This window comes from Lepidochelys kempii, chromosome 5 (assembly GCF_965140265.1).
Source record: "Lepidochelys kempii isolate rLepKem1 chromosome 5, rLepKem1.hap2, whole genome shotgun sequence".
NCBI classification, from domain to species: domain Eukaryota; kingdom Metazoa; phylum Chordata; order Testudines; family Cheloniidae; genus Lepidochelys; species Lepidochelys kempii.
Genome location: NC_133260.1, coordinates 116574131 through 116598463, shown reverse-complemented (window position 1 = coordinate 116598463; position 24333 = coordinate 116574131). Strand labels below are relative to the sequence as shown.

The window sequence follows — 24333 nt, the reverse complement described above, 5'->3', positions numbered from 1 at the left end:
ATATCTATATCTATCTATCTATCTATATCTATATCTCCTATCCCCTCTCTCTGTATATTTTGATTTTATAAAACCATCACCATGGTATCTCCGTGTCCTCACTTAGATCCTCCCTGAAGACTCATTCCTCCTGCTCTGCCCACAAGAAGTGAGTCAACAATAACATTATCATACTGTTTTAAAAATATCCTGTCCTCTCTCTCTGCTTTGTTTAGTGTGTAAGCTGTTTGGGGGGGAGACAGCCTGTATTTTGGTCTTGTATGGGTCCAAGTACATTGTTGGTGCTTAATGATGATAAATGATATGTACAAACTGTCTTCATAAAAATCATAAATGTCATAAAAATCCTCCGTACCTTTTGGCCCAGAACAATCTCAAACCAAGACCTATTGACACAGTTAGCCAAGACGATATGAGCATCATCATTGCCAGGAGACATTGGAGATGGATTGGCCATGTGCTTTGGATGGAAATTGATTCCTTCACCAGAGTAGCAATAACATGGACACCTGAAGGCAAGTGAAAACGAGGCCGTCCGAAAACAACATGGCGAAGAGCTGTGGAAGCCAAGCTGAAAAACCTGAGGCACAGCTGGGGAACCGTTGAAAGACTTGCCAGAAACGGACAGGAGTGGACGAGCTTCATCGCCGCCCTAAATGCCACAGGCGTAATGGGAACATGATGATGGTGATGAATGATGATCAGTAATTTACAATCAACAACTTCTAACTAAAATCTGTTCAAGAAACTGGAAACTTTTCTTTACTTCCTTCCCTAATGCCCAAACTTTGGTCGTTCAGATAAAAAGGAAACAGAATCTGAAGTGCCCTGGTTGGGGGTATGCCAAACCAACATCCAACTAGTTACTTTTGAAAAACTGAAATCTTGATTCCTTGGCCTTTCTCTAATATATCTTTTGTCTACCCTCCCACAAAATTGGGTACCTCTACTGGATGGAATGCATCATCCACAGGCTGATCATTTCAGATTGGTCCACTAAAGCTGGTCCATTAAAGTCCACTTCTTTTTAGCACAAATTTGCTATGTATTTTGAGTATGCAAAATGTATATACAATTACACACCTAATTTGCATGCACTATCTTTGGCATGCAAATATTTTAATTGTGTGTACAACTGGCTAATAATGGTTATTTGACTACAATTGGGCTTACAATACTGACCTCTCAGAAAAGTGTTCCTCTTAGTGCCTGTTGTAAATAGTGGATATAAGTTCTAATACAAATACAAAAGTGGAAGAATTGAATATTGCTAGTCTGACATAATACCCAAGAGAATATAAATGACAATGTTTTTATGTGTAAATTTCACGTTTTCATTCAGTACTAGACCCCTTGCTGTTAACCCAGCTGTTCTTCTTTTTCGAAGAATCTCCTTCTTAAAAATCTTTTTCAATTAGAGTTCATCTTTTGTGAGCACTAGTCATATTGACCAATATTTTACTTTACATGTTGTCAAAGTGACCAGAATTTGACAGTTATGAATTTTCTCCATCCTATGTAAAAAAAAATGAACAAAAATTATCATTCAAGGATTTGTGTGGCTGAAAAATTTTACTCTCAACTGTGATGAACAGAAAAGGCAAGGCCCGAGCTACGGAATGGTGCCAGAGTTTTCAAAATTGTCATCTTCTGCGTACATATTTTATTGATTATTGTTAGTGCATCCGATGCTTTGATTGCTCAGTGTACTAATATATAATGGTAAGGACAGGAAACATCAAGAATGTTCCTGTTGATGATCTCCTTTGTCTGATTAAATCAGGCCAGGTTTTGAGTTGTTCAACTTGTGATTTTGAGAATGTTTTGGATTAACTGCAAAGCTGACTTTGTATTAAGCTGTGACGCAGTTGTCTCTTTCTTGTGGGTGCATAAATGTATGTTTCAGTTGCTTGTGGGGAGCGTACTAAATAGGTCCTGCCTTAAAGCTTGCTCCATTAACATTTGAATTACAGGCTGCTCTGCAACTTGTCCTCCTTTTAAATGAGTCCATGTTTCACAAATTGTTAAAAAATAAATATATCTGCTTCAAAGGCAATCATTAAGATATGATAAAAACAAGAGTTAAAATTTCCCAGTCTAATGTAGATAAACTAGAGGCAGTAGGAATCAGTGGGAAACTTTAGACAAATCTGCAGAGATTTTATTCCTCCAAATACATAAAATGCTGAAGAGCTTTAACAGGGCACAGTCATATTAAATATAGCACCTCTGTCTGAAACTTTTTTTTGCCTCCTGTTGTTTCATGTAGCCTAATATTGATGTGGGGATTTGGGGAATCTGTGTACAATTTATTACTTTCAGTTCGAGATTATGAATTCTCTGCATTGATCTCTTTATCAAACTGCAAACTCCATTTTGATTGTAAGACTAGCCTGCCGGCTCTGGTGTCTTTATACTTATTTAGGGATAAAATTTCAAGGCTTGGCAATACAGGGCTAACAATGGAGGGTCATTAAACCTTGACAGTCTTCTATTGAAATGGAAGCCCCCTTAGTCAAAGAAGGTGGCCAGACCAGGAAAACCAGTCCAGCCAGGTAGGGTTGTAACTGAGCAATGGATCACCTGATGAGGTTGATTGAGGTCACCTGATAATGAGGCCTGCAACTTTATAAAAGGAGGAGACTCTCACTAGCTGAGCCAATTTAGTGGGAAGGAGAAGGGACTAGAAGCAGAAGACAAGGCTGTGCATGACAAGAAAGGAGAGGATCTGGACCCCCTACAGGACTCTGAGCTAAGCCCAAAGAATGCTCGGAAGGGGTGAGGGAACAGAGGCAGGGAAGTGTGTGTAGATGTTTTATTGTTTTGTCTGGATCTGTAGATCTCTGATGCTGTCTAGAGCAGTCGTTCCTAATCTTTTACTAAGGTGACCCCTTTTGAGACCCCTGCATTACACATGTGCACCCTCCTCCCCAGCAGCACAACCATAATCCCAGCCCAGTGCTGAGGGGAGGCCCTGGGGAGAATGAGGTTGGAGAGCAGGCTCACCCTGCCTGCACTCACCCTGCAGTGTCTGTTCCTGTCCTGCAGGACTGGGCCCAGCTCCCCATTCTGGATGTTGTGAGCTGATGTATGGGGGCGCAGCACCACTCAGATCATGACAGAGGGCCATCTGGGCCAGAGCTGAGTGGTGCTGTGACCCAGTGCACCAGGACTCAACAGGGGGAGCTGGGCCCAGCACCATGGGACAGAAACCGCCACTGCGGGCCAGGAGAAGCGTATGTTTGCCTAGGCCCATCTAGGACCTTCATGTGACACAGCACTGTTTTGGAAACACTGATCTAGAGTAAAGATAAATGGTTTTAGAATTCCTCTGCAAACCCTTTGTGTTATGTACTTCAACTATCATATGTCCCTGGAGAGGTAAACTAGTGTACCCACAAGGTTGGAGCTTTGGGAGAGGGTGTGCTTAAGCAACTGGGGTGTCTTGGGTTGGGGGGCGGGGGGGTTATCATGGATTAGAGAGTTAGCAAAGAATACTTGCCTTGCATCCACTTTGACTTGGATTTATTCCATAACACTGGCACATGTTCTATAGAATATTTTGTCCTAATCCCATTGACATTTGACGCCAGTGGCGAAATTCCCAGTAACATCAGTGGGAGCTTGCTCAGGGTCTGCACACGTGATTATTCATGAGGTTTTCCTTGTTTTTGTGGTTCCTTTTCTAGCAAGTGTGTCGCAAGCCAGAGCTTGGCCCTTTATGATTACACGTCAGTCAGTACCGGAGTATTGTTTATTTCCTGCAAACGTTGCCATACGGATTCAGATTAAGGGTTATAATAATTCCCTGAACACTGAGCCAAACTCATCTCTGAAGTAACCTCATTGAAGCCGGTGGTATTACATGAAGGATTAATTTGGTCCTGTTTGTCAAGATAATTGAGTAAATTCAAGTAAAACGGTATCAAAACCTAACAAAGGAAACAACCAAATGAACATCAGACCTGTTGGCTATTGACCAACAATCTCTCTCACTGAATATGGAGTGCATTGAGAGAGCTTACCAAAGAGAAGGTTAAGTGGTGACTTGATTAAAATCTGTAAGTGTCCACATGGGGAAAAAATATTTTATAATGGGCTGTTTGGTCGAGCAGAGAAAAGTATCACATGCTGCAATGGCTGGAAGCTGAAGCTAAATAAATTCAGACTGGAAATAAGGTGTACCTTTTTAACAGTAAAAAGAAAAGGAGGACTTGTGGCACCTTAGAGACTAACAAATTTATTTGAGCATGAGCTTTCGTGAGCTACAGTCTCTAAGGTGCCACAAGTCCTCCTTTTCTTTTTGCAGATACAGACTAACACGGCTGCTACTCTGAAACCTTTTTAACAGTGAGAGTAATTAATCATTGGAACAATTTAGCTTGATTTTGTGGTGATTCTCCATCACAGACCATTTTTAAATCAAGATATTTTCTAGGAACTATTTTGTGGAAGTTTTTGACCTGTGTTATATAGGACGTCACACTAGATAACAATGGTGCCTTCTGGCCTTGGAGCCTATGAATCTGTGAGAGGTATACAACCGTTAGAGATAGGGCAAAAGGTTTGAATATCTTTATTTTTTTGAAAGATTTTTGTAAAGGTAGTATTGGGGCATGGTATTCAGCTAAAACACTGTATTACTACACAGGTTGAAAAGAAAGGAAGAGAAGACTCTTGCAAATGACTTTACTGTTCCAGAATTGGCTTCAGTGTTCACATCATGGTTAATTAGATGTCCAAGTATAGGTTTCAGTTATGCAACACTGGAGCCTGACATTCTTGATCTGTGTTCATATAATTATAGAATATCAGGGTTGGAAGTGACATCAGGAGGTCATCTAGACCAAACCCCAACTCAATCATCCCACCCAGGGTTTTGTCAAGCCTGACCTTAAAAACTTCAAAGGAAGGAGATTCCACCACCTCCCTAGGTAACGCATTCCAGTACTTCACCACCCTCCTAGTGAAAAAGTTTTTCCTAGTATCCAACCTAAACCTCCCCCACTGCAACTTGAGACCATTACTCCTCGTTCTGTTATCTTCTACCACTGAGAACAGTCTAGATCCATCCTCTTTGGAACCCCCTTTCAGGTAGTTGAAAGCAGCTATCAAATCCCCCCTCATTCTTCTCTTCCGCACACTAAACAATCCCAGTTACCTCAGCCTCTCCTCATAAATCACGTGTTCCAGTCCCCTAATGATTTTTGTTGCCCTCCGCTGGACGTTTTCCAATTTTTCCACATCCTTCTGGTAGCGTGGGGCCCAAAAGTGGACACACTACTCCAGATGAGGCCTCACCTATGTCGAATAGAGGGGAACGATCATGTCCCTCGATCTGCTGGCAAGGCCCTTACTTATACAGCCCAAAATGCCACTGGCCTTCTTGGCAACAAAGGCACACTGTTGACTCATATCCAGCTTCCTGTCCACTGTAACCCGTAGGTCCTTTTCTGCAGAACTGCTGCCTAGCCATTCGGCCCCTAGTCTGTAGCGGTGCACGGGATTCTTCCATCGTAAGTGCAGGACTCTGCACTTGTCCTTGTTGAACCTCATCACATTTCTTTTGGCCCAATCCTCTAATTTGTCTAGGTCCCTCTGTATCCTATCCCTACCCTCTAGCGTATCTACCTCTCCTCCCAGCTTAGTGTCATTTGCAAACTTGCTGAGGGTGCAATCCACGTTATCCTCGAGATCATTAATGAAGATATTGAACAAAACCAGCCCGAGGACCGACCCTTGGGGCACTCCACTTGATACTGGCTGCCAGCTAGACATGGAGTCATTGATCACTACCTGTTGAGCCTGACAATCTAGCCAGCTTTCTATCCACCTTACAGTCCATTCATCCAGCCCATACTTCTTTAACTTGCTGGCAAGAATACTGTGGGAGACCGTGTCAAAAGCTTTGCTAAAGTCAAGGAACAACACGTCCACTGCTTTCCCCTCATCCACAGAGCCAGTTATCTCATCATAGAAGGCAATTAGATTAGTTAGGCATGACTCGCCCTTGGTGAATCCATGCTGACTGTTCCTGATCACTTTCCTCTCCTCTAAGTGCTTCAGAATTGATTCCTTGAGGACCTGCTCCATGATTTTTCCAGGGACTGAGTTGAGGCTGACTGGCCTGTAGTTCCCAGGATCCTCCTCCTTCCCTTTTTTAAAGATGCGCACTACATTAGCCTTTTTCCAGTCATCCGGGACCTCCTCCGATCGCCATGAGTTTTCAAAGATAATGGCCAATGCTCAGCAATCACATCCGCCAGCTCCTTTAGCACTCTCAGATGCAGCGCATCCGGCCTCATGGACTTGTGCTTGTCCAGCTTTTCTAAATAGACCCCAATCACTTCTTTCTCCACAGAGGGCTGGTCACCTCCTCCCCATGCTGTGCTGCTCAGTGCAGTAGTCTGGGAGCTGACCTTGTTCGTGAAGACAGAGGCAAAAAAAGCATTGAGTACATTAGCTTTTTTCACATCCTGTGTCACTTGGTTGCCTCCCTCATTCAGTAAGGGGCCCACACTTTCCTTGACTTTCTTCTTGTTGCTAACATACCTGAAGAAACCCTTCTTGTTACTCTTAACATCTCTTGCTAGCTGCAACTCCAGGTGTGATTTGGCCTTCCTGATTTCACTCCTGCATGCCCGAGCAATATTTTTATGCTCTTTCCTGGTCATTTGTCCAGTCTTCCACTTCTTGTAAGCTTCTTTTTTGTGTTTAAAATCAGCAAGGATTCCATTGTTAAGCCAAGCTGGTCGCCTGCCATATTTACTATTCTTTCTACACATCGGGATGGTTTGTCCCTGTAACCTCAATAAGGTTTCTTTAAAATACAGCCAGCTCTCCTGGACTCCTTTCCTCCTCGTGTTATTCTCCCAGGGGGTCCTGCCCATCAGTTCCCTGAGGGAGACAAAGTCTGCTTTTCTGAAGTCCAGCATCCGTATTCTGCTGCTCTCCTTTCTTCCTTGTGTTCCCGAGTAAACAGCCTGTTTTTTGTGACCAAGATACTAAGGGCTTTGTTCACTCAATGGTTGCTTGCCCTTTATGAACGCTGAAGTCTTGAAAAAGAAAACAACAACAAAAACCTCATCTAGCCTTACGAGGGTCTCTTCCTCATCCTCACCGGACAAGGTGCTGGTGGGCAAGGCCTCAGCCCTAGCCCTGGAGGACAGCAGGGTGCTACAGCAATTGCTGTGGTGGGTTGCCCAGGGCCTGGGCATTCAGGCGGAGGAGGTAGTGGAGGTCACAGATCCAGTGGTAGACATCCTTACCCCCTCCGGATCTGCACGTATTTCCCTGCTTTTTATAAAGTCCATCTCTGACACCACAAAACCTTGGTGGCAGACCCCAGCCTCATTGCCCCCTATGGCTAATTGCAATGAAAGGCGCTACTGTGTGCCATCTAGGGGCTATGAGCATTTGTATACTCATCCCCCACCTGATTCTCTCGTGGTTGATGCTGCCAACCAAGGTGAACGCCAGGGCTTCCAGGGACCCTCCCCAAAGAATCGGAAGGCAAAACGTCTCAACCTTTATGGGAGAAAGGTCTATTCCACTGGCGGATTGCAGCTCCACATCTCTAATCAGCAGGTACTGCTACAACACGTGCGGGGCAGTGGCGAAGTTTGCAGAGCTGATGCCGCAGGACTCCTGTGTTGAGTTTTCCACTCTGGTGGAGGAGGGGAAGCTCATTTCGCAAACTTTGCTACAAGCCACACTAGATGGAGCGGATGTGGCTACCCACATGATGGCTACGGGCATAGCCCTGAGAAGGGGCTCCTGACTTCAGGTCTCGGGCCTGCCGTGTGAGGTTCAACTGACTATTCAGGACCTCCCATTTGAGGGTTGGGCTCTCTTTTTCGAGAAAACAGACAAAAGACTGCATAGCCTAAAGGACTTAAGAGCCACTCAAATCATTGGGCCTCCATACTCCCGCTACACAGCGGAAGCATTTTAGACCACAACCTCCCCCGCACTTCTACCAGCAGAACGGTCAGGACGGTTCCTGGAGGAGGAATGGAAGTGTCAGGAAAAGGCCACACCTGTCATCAGACCAGGGCTCTGGCCAATCCAAGCCACCTTCCGGCCCGAAACAGGCCTTTTGAAGGTGAGGTTGAGGACAGCACACCAGAACAAAAGCTGGATCTACCTCGCCTTACCTTTTTGTCCCGACTGTCCCCTTTCTACTGTGCTTGGTCCCGAATCACTTCGGACCGCTGGTTGCTCCACACGGTAGAGAAGGGATACTCCATCCAATTTTGTGCTCTTCCACCCCCCTTCCCTCTTCAGGGGCCCCTCTCACGAGCAACTCCTTATTCAGGAGGTGCACTCACTCCTTTCACTAGGGGCAGTGGAAGAGGTTCCTTAGGAGCAGAAGGGCAGTGTTTTTTTTTCTCGGTATTTCCTAATACCGAAAGCCAAAGGTGGGCTCAGGCCCATCCTAGACCTGCAAGAACTCAACAAGTTAGTGCAGAAGCTCAATTTCCACATGGTCTCTTTGGCCTCCATCATCCCTTCATTGGATCCAGGAGACTGGTATGCCGCCCTCGACTTGAAGGACGTGTACTTTCACATAACAGTAACTCAGTCCCACCGAAAATACCTCAGGTTTGTTATGAACAGCACCCACTATCAGTTCACAGACCTCCCATTCGGCCTGTCAGTGGCACCTTGGGTATTCACCAAGTGTATGGCAGTCATGGCCACGTTCCTTCACAAGCGGCAGATACAGGTGTTCCTGTACCTCGACAACTGGCTGATCAAGGGCTGATCCTGGACTGAAGTAGAGATGCAGGTCACCTTCATAAGAGCTTCTTTCAGCGAACTGGGCCTGCTACTGAACGAGAGGAAATCAACACTGTCCCCAGCTCAGAGGATAGAGTTTGTAGGGGCAGTACTGGACTCAACCCATGCCAGGGCATTCCTTTCCGAAACGAGATTTCGAGCCCTGGGCAACGTTATTCGAGGTCTCAGACAGTTCTCCACTACCACAGCATGGAACTGCCTGAAACTTCTAGGACACATGGCAGCTTGTACCTGTGTAGTACAGCATGCCAGACTCAGACTTCAACCTCTTCAGTCATGGCTGGCGTCAGTGTATCGGCCAGTCTGGGACAGTTCGAACAGGATTGTAAGCCTGCCTCGCCCGGTACTCAATTCCCTCCTGTGGAGGCTCGACCGCAGGTTGTATGTGCAGGGGTTCCTTTCACCAGCCCCCAGCCATCCCTCTTGTTAGTGATGGAGGCGTCTGACTTTGGCCGGGGGGCACATTTGGGAGAACTCAGAACACAAGGCCTCTGGTTTCAGGTGGATCTCATTCTACACATCAGTGTCAGAGAGCTGAGAGTGGTGTGCCTGGCGTGCCAGACTTTCTGAGCACATCTAGCAGGGAGATGTGTATAAGTCATGACAGACAACACCATGGCAATGTTTTATATCAACAAATGGGGGTGTGCGATCCTCGCCCCTGTGCCAGGAAGCCCCCATGCTGTGGGACTTCTGTGTAGAGCATTCTATACACACTGTAAGCATTGTACCTCCCTGAGTACAGAATGAGCTGGTGGACCATCTCAGCAGGTCGTTCTATGGCCACGAGTGGTCCCTTCACCCGGACATTGTGAACTCAATCTTCCATCAGTGGGGTTTTCCCCAGATAGATTTGTTCGCCACACGACGCAACCGGAAGTGTCAGCAGTTTTGCTTCTTCATGAGTCATAGCCCAGGCTCCATCGCAGACATGTTCCTCCTCCCATCGGGAAGCCATCTCCTGTACGCGTTCCCGCCTGTCCCTCTCATTCACAAAGTGCTCCTCAAGATACGGAGAAAAGAAGCTTCAGTGATTCTGATAGCTCCAGCCTGGCCCCGCCAGCACTGGTACACATCACTCCCAGAAATGTCCGTGGAAGCTCCAGTCACCCTGCAGCTCTTCCCGGACTTACTAACTCAGGATCATGGCCATCTACAACATTCAAACCTAGAGTTGCTGCATCTCACAGCGTGGAAGCTCCATGGCTGAACCCACCAGGCTACCTACCTTGCTAAGTGGAAGAGTTTTTTAGTCTGTTCGGCACAGCATCCTTCATCCTCGACGCCTGCCTCAGTCTTATATAAGTGGCACAATCTTCTCCATCTCAAGCAGCAGGGGCTGTCCATGTCATCAATAAGGGTTCATCCAGGTTCAGAGGCCCGCTCGGTCTTTGCCAACCCTATGGTCAGCCGTTTCCTTAAAGGGCTCAACAGGCTATACCCACATATCCGGCAGCCTGTCCTGGCTTGGGACCTCAATCTGGTCCTTCCCAGACTCATGGGACCGCTCTTTGAACCTTTGGCGACATGCTCCCTGCTCCATCTCTCATACAAGGTAGCGTTTCTGGTAGCAATAACCTCAGCCAGGAGGGTGCCTGAGCTGAAGGCCCTGACATCAGAGCCCCCTTACACTGTGTTCCATAAGGACAAGGTCCAGCTCAGACCTCACTTGGCTTTCCTCCTCAAGGTTGTATCCCAGTTTCACATCAATCAGGACATCTTCCTCCTGGTATTCTATTCTAAACTGCACTCCAGCGGCAGGGAGCAGAGGCTGCACTCTCTGGATGTCCACAGAGCACAAGCCTTTTACATTGAGAGAGCAAAACAATTCCGAAACTTGGTCCAGTTATTCGTGGCAGTGGCAGACAGAATGCAAGAACTTCCTATCTCTTCTCAATGTATTTCGTTGTGGATCATGTCCTACATCCGGGAGCGCTACAACCTGGCAGGAGTGCCTGCTCCTTCGATCACTGCGCACTCCACCAGGGCACAGGCTTCATCATCAGCGTTCCTGACTCAGGTTCCCACCCAGGATATCTGCAGGGTGGCGACGTGGTCCTCCATCCACACTTTCACCATACACTAGGCAATCACCCAGCAGGCCAGAGCAGTGCTCCAATCAGTGGATGACTCCGACCCCACCTCCTGAACTTGGGCTTGTGAGTCAACTGATTGGAATGGACATGAAGAACACATCTCGAAGAACAACAGTTATGAGAAGGTGAGTAACCGTTTTTCTCCTGTGCTCTTTCCTCCCTTCCCTCAGTAGCACCCCTATGCTGAGGCAGCCATAATTGTCTCTTCTTGTCCTTTCCAGAGCCAGGGCAGTTATTAAAGGATAGTGAAGAGGAGCAGTTTGCCACATGATTTAACTAGCAGCTGTAGCATCATGTAAGGGGAAAACCATGGCCAAGTCATCTCTGTGCTGGTTCTGACATGATTGTGAAATTACAAGGGGAGTGAATGAGGATTTGAATCTCTGCAGGAGTCCCAGTATTTCTGAAGGGGATTATTTTTTAATTGTTTTTCCTGTGAAATTTTATAGCATTTCCATCTTTTTTTCAATCATCCCTGACACTTAGCCTAGTTTCCCCTTAGCTCCCTTCTAAGACAGAAACATAGATCCATGTCTCCATCAAGTACCCAGATTGAGCTAAGATCTCAATGATCATTCCTGATGTTTTGCACACTCTACATTTGATTCATGTGAGGATAGAAACAGAGTTTCCTTTGGAGAACAAGATTATTTACTGGGGCAGCCGAGCCATATTGGTGGGACCATGTTGTTCCCTGGAGTAACTCTGTTCAGGCTGCTCTGGAATTTCCCCGAAGTGAATTGCTGGAAGCTGGAAGTTCTTGACGTCCTCACAGACTCAGTAAACTGCTCAGTTTTTCTTTGGGTTTTTTGCTTTCTTTACAGGTGAACTGTGAAGCAAAAATAAAAATTGGTTTAAGTCTAGATGTATGTGCTTAATGTTGGAGGGAGGAGAAGGCATTCATCAGAGAGATAAAGATGAACTAACCTTTTAGAAATGTGTGTGTTCCATCTGGGAAATCATTTTAGTATTTCCTGAAAAATAGCCAATAAGGCATCGTTCTGTGACATCACAAAACCAGGGACTGCAGTGAGACTTCTGGTGTTTGTGAAAATGCATTCTGGGATGATCCCAGCAAACCAGGAAGTGCCAAAATGATTTGACAGGGCAGAACAAAGGATTTTTTAAAAAGTTAGTTACAAATTAGTTCGGTTTAAATGCCCCAACAGCCTGGTCCCTGGGCGTATTCGGCAAGTAAATCTGTTCTTGAATCAATTTCTGGTTTTGCTCTGCATGGCATCTTTAAACAACACCAATCATTTCTGCCATCAGCTCTTGAGTTAATTATATAATCCAACAGCATGGGCAGCAACAATTCTTGATGCATTGGCCACACAGAGATCGCAAGTCAATACTCTATCACTGCTTGCAATTGCTGTTCAAGGGGAACTACAAAACCAAAACAAAAATTGAGTTAAATCCAGACTTCATTACTAACTGTCCCCACTAAGTAGGCTGTGGGAGCATTTATTTGGCACAGGAATAAGCTTTAATATATTTTAAAATTGGTTTTAGTTTCTCACTTTTTGTTCCTCTGCCTACCTGACTCTAATTTGTCTGTCTAATTTGTCTGTCTGTGTAGTCTATCTGCATACCTATTAATTCCCAACTGGGGCTCAAGATCATAGCACCACAGACCAGAGAGTCTGCAAATTCCTGTTACTGTTCCTTAGAAGAAGTTCTTAGCCAGCAGATTGACTCTCTTCACTGTTAGGCTTCCTCCCCCTTATACCTCCCTTGTCTATGATAGGTTTTACTTGTCAAGAATGTCCCCCAACCCTTGTCCCCCAGCTAAAATGAACACTAAGTTTCTGGATAAGTATGCTACTATGAAGACTATGGAGTTTATTCTCAAAGTTTGGGAGGATTTAGACTCCAATTTGTGTTAATGGCAGCTTCCTGTGTAAGTTTTCCATGCATCATTGAGATTATAGAGGCATAATCTCCCGCAGTTAGATGGGATTTTTGCATTGACCTAAATGGAATCAGGCTTTGGCTTTATATTTCTTAGTGTCTATCAGAGTTGGCGAGACAGTTTGTTGTGTTAAAAACAGTGGTTTTTAACCTGTGGTCTGCGGACCACTGGGAGTCCGCAATCTATGTCTAAGGAGTCTGTGAAAGGTTGCGGTTTCCATAGGACTGTGGCTTTCAGCCTGTGGTCCACAGACCCCTGGGGGTTTGCAGACTATGTCTAAGATTTCCAAAGGCGTCTGCACTGCCATTTGAAATTTTTTAGGTGTCCATAAATGAAAAAGAGATTTAACACCACTGTGTTAAAGTATTTGAAGGAAGGATAATCATATTGCTTTTTTGAAGACAGTGCTATGAATCTGACAAGAAAAAGCTGACTGCTGTGGAAAGCACCAAACAAAAGGCTTTAATTGTTTCCACATTTTATAATGCAATACTCCACATTGCTCCTACAAGAAGTCATCTCTAGTCACATTCCTTTTGTGCAGCCCTTCCTCCCCAAAAACACCCCATCAAAAATGTGACTGAGGATAACACATTTTGCCTTCTTCATAATAATTTCTATTTCTATTTTAGAAACCATTTCCTGGTTATTTTTCTTCCCTATTGTAAATTTCCTTTAAGGGAAACAACTAGAAATAGAAAATAAGGTTCTCCCTCTTTCTCACATGCAGGCATATGCGGGCGGGCAGGCACGCACACACACACACACAAACACGCACACACACAAGTTCACACTCACCCCTCTAAAGAAAATAATCTGTATCTTCCATTTGTTGATATCACTCGAAGGTCAGCTGAAGTCAACAGAACCTGTACCTATGCATAGGATGGAATTTAGCCCTGCTTGTGTCTTTGACCATTTCTGTGTTGTTAACTTGCTGGGAACAGTGTTTATCCATTTAGAAACGGCTTCTTCTCTGCTTCAGCAATGATGATATTGTCAGCCTGAGTGTCTTTTCTGAATCTCTGACTCCCACAAACATTGCCAACGCCAAACAGGTGTTAGGACAGAAGGCCATTTAAATAGGAGCGTGAAGCCAGGCATGGAACTGCAGAGCAGCTTGCAGCAACACAGCCAAGTGGAGGATGGAGGAAAGGCACAGGATGGATGGGACCATGAAAACAATTATGCAGCCAGACAAAAGCCTACATATTTTATGATACAAGATGAGATATTTTTTTCATTAGTGTAGAGGAAAAATTCTGCCTCAGCAAAAACCTGAGACGTTGTAATGCAGGCTTACACTCCATGAATACTTTAGAGATGAAGCATTCACAGTTGTGCTTTGCAAATGCTATATTTCAGGCATTAACGTGGGAAGTGTTTTCAAAACCTTCAGTGGACACACTGTGCATGAACTCCATATCTCATAGGGTCCCCTCGCTGCCTCTTGAGCTGTTTCTAATGAGCCCCTCACTGTAGTATCTGAGCTCTGTTTTTTCTTGAGTGGGGAACAGGAAGTTTGAGTTTCAAATGGTTGCTGATCTGGGAGGGAAGAGTTTGCCTCCCTCTGATCCTGCAAAATGGGTAGATTTACTGACACCAATTCTTGGCTTCTGCACAACCACTTTCTTGTCTTCCTAAAAGACACAGACTGTTGGCTAATTCCTCTAGCAGCCTGTGTGGAAGCAGCGGCAGAAGGAGAGGTATCTGTCTGCCTGTCCGTTTATCAGGATAACAGAGAGCCCATCACTATGGTATCTAGGCTCCAAATACATAATTTAAGCATCTGCAGCGATTAACGCTGCTTCTGGAAGCATCAACAGTTTGCTGATGGGGGAAGCACAATCAGGGCTGGTTGAAGCCAGGATGAAGACATTGACATTGCAGCAATAAGCTGCTAACAAGTTATTCAATAGTCTGTTTTTCCTGATTGCGTGTGGGTGAATTTCTGAATGTGGAAGATTTTCAGAGGATGGTGATGATGTACAGATGGAAAACCTACGTTCTAGAATTTACTCTGCTAGTTTAATATCAGTGTGTTTGGCTCCACTCAGTGGAGATGACACAGAATACAAAGTGGCCTGGAAGGGCCTGTAGCAGCACTGAGCCACTGTGTTGTCTGGAAAAATCGAGTTTTATAAACTCTGATGGCTCTTCCTAGTAGACTTCTGAGAGTTAGCAAAGCTGATCGGTATTTTCAACCCCTTTTGACTGTCCCCACCAAGAATTGGTGCTTTCTGATCCTTTAAAATAAAAAAACCCTTATGCTGCTGAATTTCCCTCAAGTCCTAAAATCTGTTCTTTCAGGAAACAAATGTGCAGCAAGAGAGCATGATATTAATATGCTATAAATTACTTATGATTGTGTGTCTGCTGGTAGAAATTTCTGTTGACCTTCCAAGGTCGTAAGATTACAGGGATCACACTTATGTATGAGAAAGCAAACAGCTGTGTAGTGAATTGCATTGAATATGGCTTTTTAGTTTTCATTGTTCCGGAGGAAAAACCTGTGGATTGATTAGAGGTAGTTGAAAAATTGCAGGTTTTGTTCATGAAAATGTTCATGAAATTTTCATCCTGGTTTTTTAACCACCTCTAATATCGATAGCAAAACAGCTTAATCCATTCTTATTCCTTGCTAATTATGATTTGCTTTTAAGGAGCCCCGAATGACAGCATTCCGTACTTTATGCAGGATACTAGAGACGAAAGATGGGTGAGGTATTTTATTGGACCAGCTTCTGTACTGTTACTTTTATCATCCAATATTTTGATTCAGAGCAACATACAGGATGCTATAGAAATTTCGAAACAAGCTGATTACAGATGTGGAAGGCATAAAATCTGTGCAGTGCTACAGAACAAAGAAGCATCCTGAAGGAATGAGTTGTAAAAGTACAAGATAATTTTCAGTTACAGGATTGTCAGGAAACCCTTTATTTTGGGAAGTAATCAGCATGTTAACGTTATTAAACAAATTATAAAATAAGGTGAATTTTAGGAACTCATAAGAAGCTTTATTTTTATTTTAACGTAACTTACATTTTCCAGACAATGGGTGGATTTAGGAGGCTGATTTAAATAATCTCTTGCCTCCATGCCAGAACTTTAATTTGATGGGTATTTGCTGATTCAGAATTGGACATGAATAAAAACAATATGTATGATCATGTCCCCTCAATCCATGTGTGGAGGAGCTTTCTGAACATGGACCCTCAGGTTTCTCATTGTGGTGGTGACTCCTCAGCTGAGTTGTTTTTACAGAGGGAAGTAAAGAATAAAGAAAATTCCACCATGGAGGAAGTTTCTCAACCTAAAATCTTTAGATTGTGGGGTCCCTTAGCAGAATTGGGGTGCCATGAATTTAGCTTATCCATACAGAAATATCACTAAATTCAGCACAGCGTCCCAACAGCGCCTTAAAGTGGATTGGATGACCTTTGTTTACATTTCAGTTTCTTTACATTATGATTAGTCATCTACATGGCATCTGCACAAATACCTCTTGGCACCACTGTGCTGCTCCCACAGCTCCTGCTAACCCTTGGAAACACAGCTCAGCCACATTTCCAAGGAGCTTGATGTGTTCCACAACTCAGAGGGGGAAGCAAGAAGAGTTACTATGATATCAGGCTCTATTTACTTGCAAAATTAGTTCTCCACAGGTTGGGAGGAGAATCTGCAGGGGCCCAGATGGCTTGATGGAGCTGGAAACTGTGCAAGGGCATCTGCAAGTTTGAGGAGGAAGGTGGAACATGTCACAGCTCTGGAACTCCCTGTATCAGAAGGGTGCTGGTTCCACTTTTCAGGAAGACATAGAAGATGTATCCCTTAGATATTATTTAAATGCCAAAAGCCACCCATGCAAATTAAGGGCTAGTGTCCCTGATCCAAACAAGCAGTTGCCAGTGTACCAAGGTTACTAGTTAGTCCAGTTTTATTAAGTGAATTTAGTGCATGCTGTAAAAGGTGCTGTAGTGATAGATTATAGTCCGCTACTTATCCAGAGACTAGATACGTACAGGCAGTGACTGTACCAATGTGCCTCAGCCCTGACCCAGAGAGAGCCCTATTAGGGCTGAGAGGGCAACTTAGTCTCCAAACCTAGTCAATCCTTGGCCTTTTTGCTAACACTGGTAGTGCCTAGAATCTGGCCTTCTAGGAATTGAACTGAAACTACCAAACTCCTTTCAGATAGACCCCAAAGAGTGGTCATGTGTTAGTGGATGCTACCACAGTGGGCTGGATATGAAGCAGTGCTCTGGAGATGAGATGCCATAATTCATTCCCAAACCCTAAACTATCCACTTCCCCAATCAGGTGTTAAATTGACATGGTTGCGAGTGAGACGTTATGTTTACGTTTCAGCAGTGTTATTTAATCCTGTGTAGAATTAATTTATATTCTTTAATCTGTATCTATGCATTGCACAGTATACTTTAGCATGCATGAACACTTAGATCCCTAGTTACATATGCATAAACCAATCATATCGTGAGTCATTAAAAACTGCAGGCCAGTGTGGATAGCTAGTGATCTGAGCCTCAGCTTTGGAACAGCTAGCTTCTCTGGCCACTCGAGTTCACATCTCAGCCCTTGATATTTCAGAGGTAGATTAATTAAGGACCATACAGTTGGTTTATTAATGTATGTATTATGATTTAGCTGTATAATAAAAAAGTACCTGTGATCACACGTGGAATCTTTTTTTGGATGCAACCTTATAATCTGAGACCCTGTGTGCTCTGTATGGATGCTGAAGATCCTGCAGCAATTTTAATGGGTAATCGTTTGTCTTTCACCATAACTTTCCTCTCACGGTAACTTGTTATATAAGGTGACTGCCACCCTCCACCTGGCTGCATTTCACTAGTGCTGGCCCTCAGTAGAGCCTGACCTTGCAAACATTATTTACTGCTTACTGTCGTGAGTAGTAACCCCACTATAGTCAGTGTCCTTGCAGTACACTGCATGGACGTTAGTATGTTGATGTCAAGGAGGCTATTTGTTGTAGTAATAGCTATACCTGGCAGCAAGAATTTGCAGGATAGGACTGATGCTCTGTGGTCCTTCAGGATGAAAGGTGCCATCTAAATGTAAAATGTTCTTCTTCTGATATATCAAATAGAATTAGAGGTAGCTCCACACCACAACCATGTACCAGAATACCACTAAAGTCAAGATTCAGACTTCATGGCTTGGATCCACCTTTATAATGGACTGAACCAAATCCCACATCAGAACACTGCTAAGTTTGGAAAATTTCCCAGATCCAATTCTGAATCCAAACTCTGCAGCTCTGGCCTAAAACTAGAGCGGATCTAACATTTGTGTGTCTGTGTGTGTAACTAGCAAAAATATCTACCTTTATATTTCAGAATTGAGGATTATTCTTCTTGCCTTCAAGTTCAATGACAAATTGGAATCCCATTTCTTACGTTAACTTAAAATGATTCCAGCGTGTAGCTGAAGAGGACTTTTGCAGTTGATTTATCTCCTTTATGTAGGACACAGTGCCATTTAGCTGGCATAGTTAGGGAATTAAGATGGTATTAAAGATGTCAGAAATGATAAAAGATTTTATGCTAATTGCCAATTACGTTCACTGACCTTGAAGATAACAAAGAATAGCACAGACACGTGACATATGAAGCTACACAGCTGTTTCTGGTGTGGTGAAATGTGCAAATAATAGATCTGCAGAAGCTGTGAGTATATTGTAAAACCAGTGACCTTTTGATTTTTAATTCCCTCCTTTGTTTTACAGAAAGAGATGACAACCAGGATGTGTCACTAAAGAAACACTTGTCTAACAGAAGAGAAATCCAGTTTCCTCCTTATTGCAAAGCGAGAGGTCATGAGAGACCTCCTGGGCTGAACCAGCTTGTTAATTCCCATGGGTGGGAAAGTTGGGGACAGAATGTTACTTTCACAGATGCTTCCCAACATTATGTGTGCTCTTAACCCTGAAAATGCTGCTAGGAGCCTCCTCTGAACGATGTGGATTACCAAGTGAGAAAGAATTGACTTGGAATTTTTTTCCGGTTCCTGAATTATTGAGGAGGAGTTCTTCGGTCACAATGACGTTCCATGTTCCTGCTGTTCAAGCTTTACTGGAATTCAAGTTTTTAGGCTGGCCTGTATATTTGTACTTTTGAAATGAACCTGTATTGTTAGTTGAAAAGATTTTGTATACTTTGATTTTGTGTACTTTGTTTTCCAAGTTCAGCACAATATTAAGAATTCTGGAACTTCAGCAAGATTTTCAGATGGAGCCTTCCATGTCTGCATAGGACTTTAGACACCAGCCAAGGTTTGTGGGTAAATATTCCAAAATGCCACTGAGCCTCAACGTCCATAGGAACACAGCTGCTTTCCCCAGCAGATCTGGCAGTGTGTACTTTGCTTGTTTTCTTGATTCAATTCTCAGTTAGGTGACACTGGGCCAAATTCTGATCTCAGCTACATCAGTGTAAACCCAGAGTAACCTCAGTGATTTCCATGGAGTCGCCCTGGAGTTACACCAGTGTGACTGACAGCACAGTCTGGCCCAGTATCAGTACAAAGAAGGGTGGTGGTAATTAGAGTTGAACAAAATGCCCTATGTACCAGTGACCACAGTGGTTTGGTGCATGCATGTAATTTTTGCTCTGTCCTGTTTCTTTTTCTCCCCCACGTCATTCTTTTCAAGGTGAGGATATTCCTTTTGTGAGGGAAAAGGGGTTGTAAATTAACGAAGATGATTAGGAAGAAGGTGAGGTCAAAACTATAATGCATGACTGCATTGTCTGTAAATAGTGTCTAATAAGACAGACTGTCTTCCACACTAGAAAGATATAGTATAACAGTTCCCAGTATACAGTCTAATTTAAATCAGTGACCTCAATATCTGGCCTAAGGTATTAATTGTAAACTCATTAACTTATGTACAGTGTGCTGGGTGCCATGGTGATGGGCCCATAAGAAATATTTGTAATAGTATTTACTCAGAGAAGGTCTCTAGAGACCCATTTTAACAAGTGGAAAATATATAGAATCGTCCCATATATTCTGTGCCTTCTAAGGAATTTGGCATGGACCTTTTGTTATATAATAAAGATGATTCTTTCAGATCATGTGCTGATTCCTGCTGCCTCTAAGCATCTGTTCCCACCAAAGTGATTTTAACAGTCTCTGCTTCTTCTGAGGTAGTACTGGAGCTTCCAGTACTACCTCAGAGTATCCAGAGTATTCAATGATGGAGTACTAATGATGATATAGAATAGACTGAAATATAGCAGACACTAAAGAATAACAACAAACATCTGAGCTCATATTGCACATAATGTCTTATTCCCCTGCTTGATTTAATAGGCTCTGTACCAGAGGTGCAGAAGTCAATGATTACATATATGCAGGGACAAAGGGTTTGATTTATGAAAATTTATGTTGGAAGTTTTTCCATATCTTTAGAATTATGCAAATAGCGTTAACCCTGACCTTCAAGGAATGTTCAACTTTCAGTCTGTTACACTGAACTAAAGTACTCATTCCTCTTTCACTGCTCTTTTGCAATCAAGTTACCTCTTGAATGCACTACAGGGACTATGTTACACACAATCTTCTTAACATTCATTTGGCTGGTGCTTACCCACTGCGTAATTGTGGAACTCATTGCCACAAGATATCACTGAGGCCAAGAGCTTAGTAGGATTGTTAAAAAAATAGTTATATGGTTAGAGAGAATATTAATAATTACCCATCACATGGTTTCTTGTACCTTCCTCTGAAGCATCTAGTTGTAGCCATTGTCAGCGACAGAACTGCTGGTCTGATGTGGCAAACCCTGTATTCTTAATTTCTAGTGTTTCAAAGGGGTACGATAAAGGGCAGTTCACTTGCAATATTTCCACAGCTTTGCATTATGCAATGAAAGTTTATATAAAGAAGATGCGAATCTGTGGAATCTTTAGGCAGAAAATCAAACCATGACTAGATAAAATTGAAAAGCCTAATATTTTATCTACAAAGTCATTTTTATTCTACCTTTCACTAAAGCCACTTACTATATACTGTCTGGGTCTAATTAACATAGTGCAATTCTAAAATGTGCAGGAATTTGTTCCCTGTTGTTTTGATTAACTTTTTTGTGATTGTGATAATTTCACCGAATTTGAAAAACTGTTTTTTTAATGGTTGGTTTGTTTTTAAATTGGGTCTCAGTTCAGTTTAATAACTGTTGTGCTCTCCCTAATGGCTGTTATAGATTCTGCAGCAGAGAGAGACCCCAGAGACATCATGGCTGTGTCAGCCCGAATGGCTACGGGGTGGCACTAGGAGAGTCCATTGCAGAACAGAAGCGGCACCAGCCATTGAAAAGTGCAGTGTGTGCTTGCCTCCTACACTGGCCCATGTAGAAAAGAGATGCAGACATAGACCCACACTTGGCCCATCCTCTTTCGGCACAGTCCTGCTGCTGCTAATACTAGTTTTATCCTTGTGCTGAGGGAACACCAGGACTGGATTGTGCCTGACCCCTGTACAGGGGTACCAGAGGTAAGGAACAGCTCTTTGAGTTCCTTCCTCTTTGTTCTCATGCGCAAGGCTAAGCGCATTTTGGCCCAAAGCGCAGTTATGAAATGGGCACTTCACAGCAGCCCAAATAAGTTTGTTATTACAAAAAATCCGTGCAAACCTTCATCCCTAAAGCGAACAATGCTAGAAAATAATGAAATGCATGTTATTGCACAACCGCTTTGTATGTACCTGTCATTTCTGGGGTTTGACTTGTCGGATTATTGCCCAACAAGAGTCCTCTATATCTTTCTGCAGACAGTATAAGTGTTTAATTCAGCCCTGGCCTGGGTGCCTCAAACAATGTGGCATGGCTCATTTCCTCTCTTTCCATCTCTGTGACGTTTAACAACCCAACCACAGCAATGGGTGGCGTGTGGAATATTGTCAGATTTACGGGTTTTAAATTAATCCTTCCATTAGAGAGCAGAGAGTCAGGGTGCTGTAAACATTAGTCCAGGAGATTCTAATTTCACCCTTGATAATCCACCTGGCATCAGAGATCAATATAATCTTTTTCAGTTGTTAATCACAGGCCCTGTTTTACACAGATTCATGGGCACACTTAACAAGAGAGTAGCTAAAACTTCAATGGATGAAAAATCTAACTAATCCACTTATCCTAAGAGGGGAAGTCCACGCACTAGACTTAACTGATATGCAGAATTCTTAACTGTCTTCTGGGCTGTGGAATAACTCAACTTCAAATATGTGTGCGCTTTTGTTCTTTTGCCATTAACTCCCTAAATCCTTCAACCAGGTTTTAGCCGTTGCGTCTTCTGTTTCTTGCCTTCTAAAAAAAAGGATTCACCTTTATTCCAGTGCTTACCTTATCTTAATGCTAAAGATAACAGACAGTTTCAGGGGAATAAAAGAAAAGGAACCTGCTTTTGTTGATCAAGAGCATTGCTGGCTTTATGTCCGGATTTGGGATGCTGCTGTCTGACCAAAACAACCCAAAACACAAAGTGATGAGGAATTTTGGGAAGGTCTTTTCTTTTGGGTGTAATACATGCAGTACTCTTTGATGCATATAATGACAATGGGGCCAAATGCTAACGTCATCCCTTGGTTTTTATTCTGGGAAAAGTCCCATTGACCTTCAGTAGGAGTTTTGCCTTAGTGACAGCTGAGAGCCAAATCGTGTGCTCCCGTGGGAGGGCTAAGAAACTGCACATGGGAATCTGAGTTTCCTTCCAGTTTTCCTTCCAGTTATCCCACTGTAGGCAGCAAGCCTTGCACAATGTGGGGTGTGCGGCTCTCCTGACCCATGGATACCTCAAGATCTGTGGGGTAAACCCATGGGGATTTACAGAAAGCTAGTACATTCATGCAAAGGCCTAGTGCCCACATATTGTCATGATTATCTTATATGGGGAAGTTCCTCTGGGTTTGGAGGATGCTGCTGCCATGGATTTCGTCCCAAGCTCCACCGAGCTATGCCTCCCCAAACCAAACAGCTTCTGTTCCTGCCATTTAACAACATTTAGCTCCAAAAGCTTAGGTTTTGTTCCTTTTGTTGGCTCCATAGAGGAAAAGAAGGTGAGGGCTGTGAGTAAGAACTATAGAATTGGATCAAATGTGTATAAAATAGGAATATGTCTGTTGCCACATACAGTGCTTTAGGAATGGGATTATGCTGCAGGTATCACACAACGCTAGCAAGCTGTCAGTAATGGGGTAGTGCGTATATCAGAAGGAAGAACGGGATTTTCCTACTGGTTCCAAAGGCAAAATAAACCAAGAGTGGCCTCTAAATCACTAATAATAACCTTGTAGTTTTGTTAATGTAAATTTGATCACACTAAATTTATCTTTTGTTTTTCTTCATGTGAGAGAACGAGAGAGGCAGGCAGTGCTATTTGGAAGTTAGGCAAACAAAGTTGGAGCTTTGAAATGGGGAGATTGTTTCTTTTCTGTGTAACAGATTTTCCTGTTTTTAAATGGATATATGATAATAAAGTTTTATAACAGAATATTCTCCCAGGGAAGAAGTGAATTAGTTCCCTGAGCTTGTGTGCGCGCCTGTCTGTGCATTTGTGGTTTTTTCCCCTGCACTAAATAGATACAGAAGATTTTTTGTTTTCTAATTTTTAGGGGAAATGATTTTTTCTAACAAATGATTTAAATATATTGTTCCTTTTTTCCTTCCATGCATCAGTGCTGTTCAATATATTAATTCTTTTAGCAAGTAATTTTTAGACTATTTTAGTTCTGTTTGTGATTAAATGAAGGGTTCAGCTGTATGAAAAGAGAGACCGACACTAACTGTTAAAGTCATATTAACAAAAAACAGGATAAAATGGAAGACTACTTGTCAAATCAATCCTAGTTTGTGAACCTAAGGAATTCAAACATCACAAATAAAAGATACATAACCCTGCTTAAGTGGCCTGTAGTTGTTTGGTATGTAACTCTTTTTGGCAAGAAATGTGCATATCATTTTCACACTGCAAGATACAATCCATCAGGATCACAGGAATGAGAGGTGGAAAAGACCTGTTAGATTACTGTGTCAGTCCCACTGTGTATAGGCCTCTGAGAATGGCTACAACACTTGCGACAATGGGTTGGATTCTTCTTCCACTGAAAGCAATAGCCAGCCTCTCATTGACTGCAGTGGGAGCTGAACAGTCACATGGGTAGCCCTTACTTAAGCAAGTTGTCCCACAGGATTATGGATTGTATTGTCACTTGTGATCTGCCCAGTGGAAGGGGTCCAGATCCTCAACAGTAGTTAAGTACTTAATTCCCATTGATTTCAATGGGAGTTAAGTACCTAAATAAATACCTTTGAGGATTCTGTCTCAGTCTCCCTGCTGCTCTGGAGAAGTCTCCTAGGCTTGTTTTTATATGGCACCCACCATACTTCCCTTGAAGGGCCGGAAAAGCTATGCTTGCTGGTGTGTTGGGGGATACAGCCCAGGCTCCACCCAGTTCCTTCACCCTCATTTGCTCACAGCT

The 24333-nt window shown here is 43.3% G+C and overlaps 1 protein-coding gene across 2 annotated transcripts in view; it reads left to right on the top strand.

Moving 5' to 3' along the window:
• Positions 1-23752, top strand: part of MOB3B (MOB kinase activator 3B) — a 158302-nt gene extending 134550 nt beyond the window's left edge. For both annotated transcript variants that reach the window (XM_073345567.1, XM_073345566.1), the window contains exon 4: positions 18584-23752. In XM_073345567.1, coding sequence (XP_073201668.1) covers positions 18584-18613 — 30 coding nt within the window. In that variant the 3' untranslated portion in view covers positions 18614-23752. The remainder of the gene's footprint in view (positions 1-18583) is intronic.
• Positions 23753-24333: the final 581 nt, after the last annotated feature.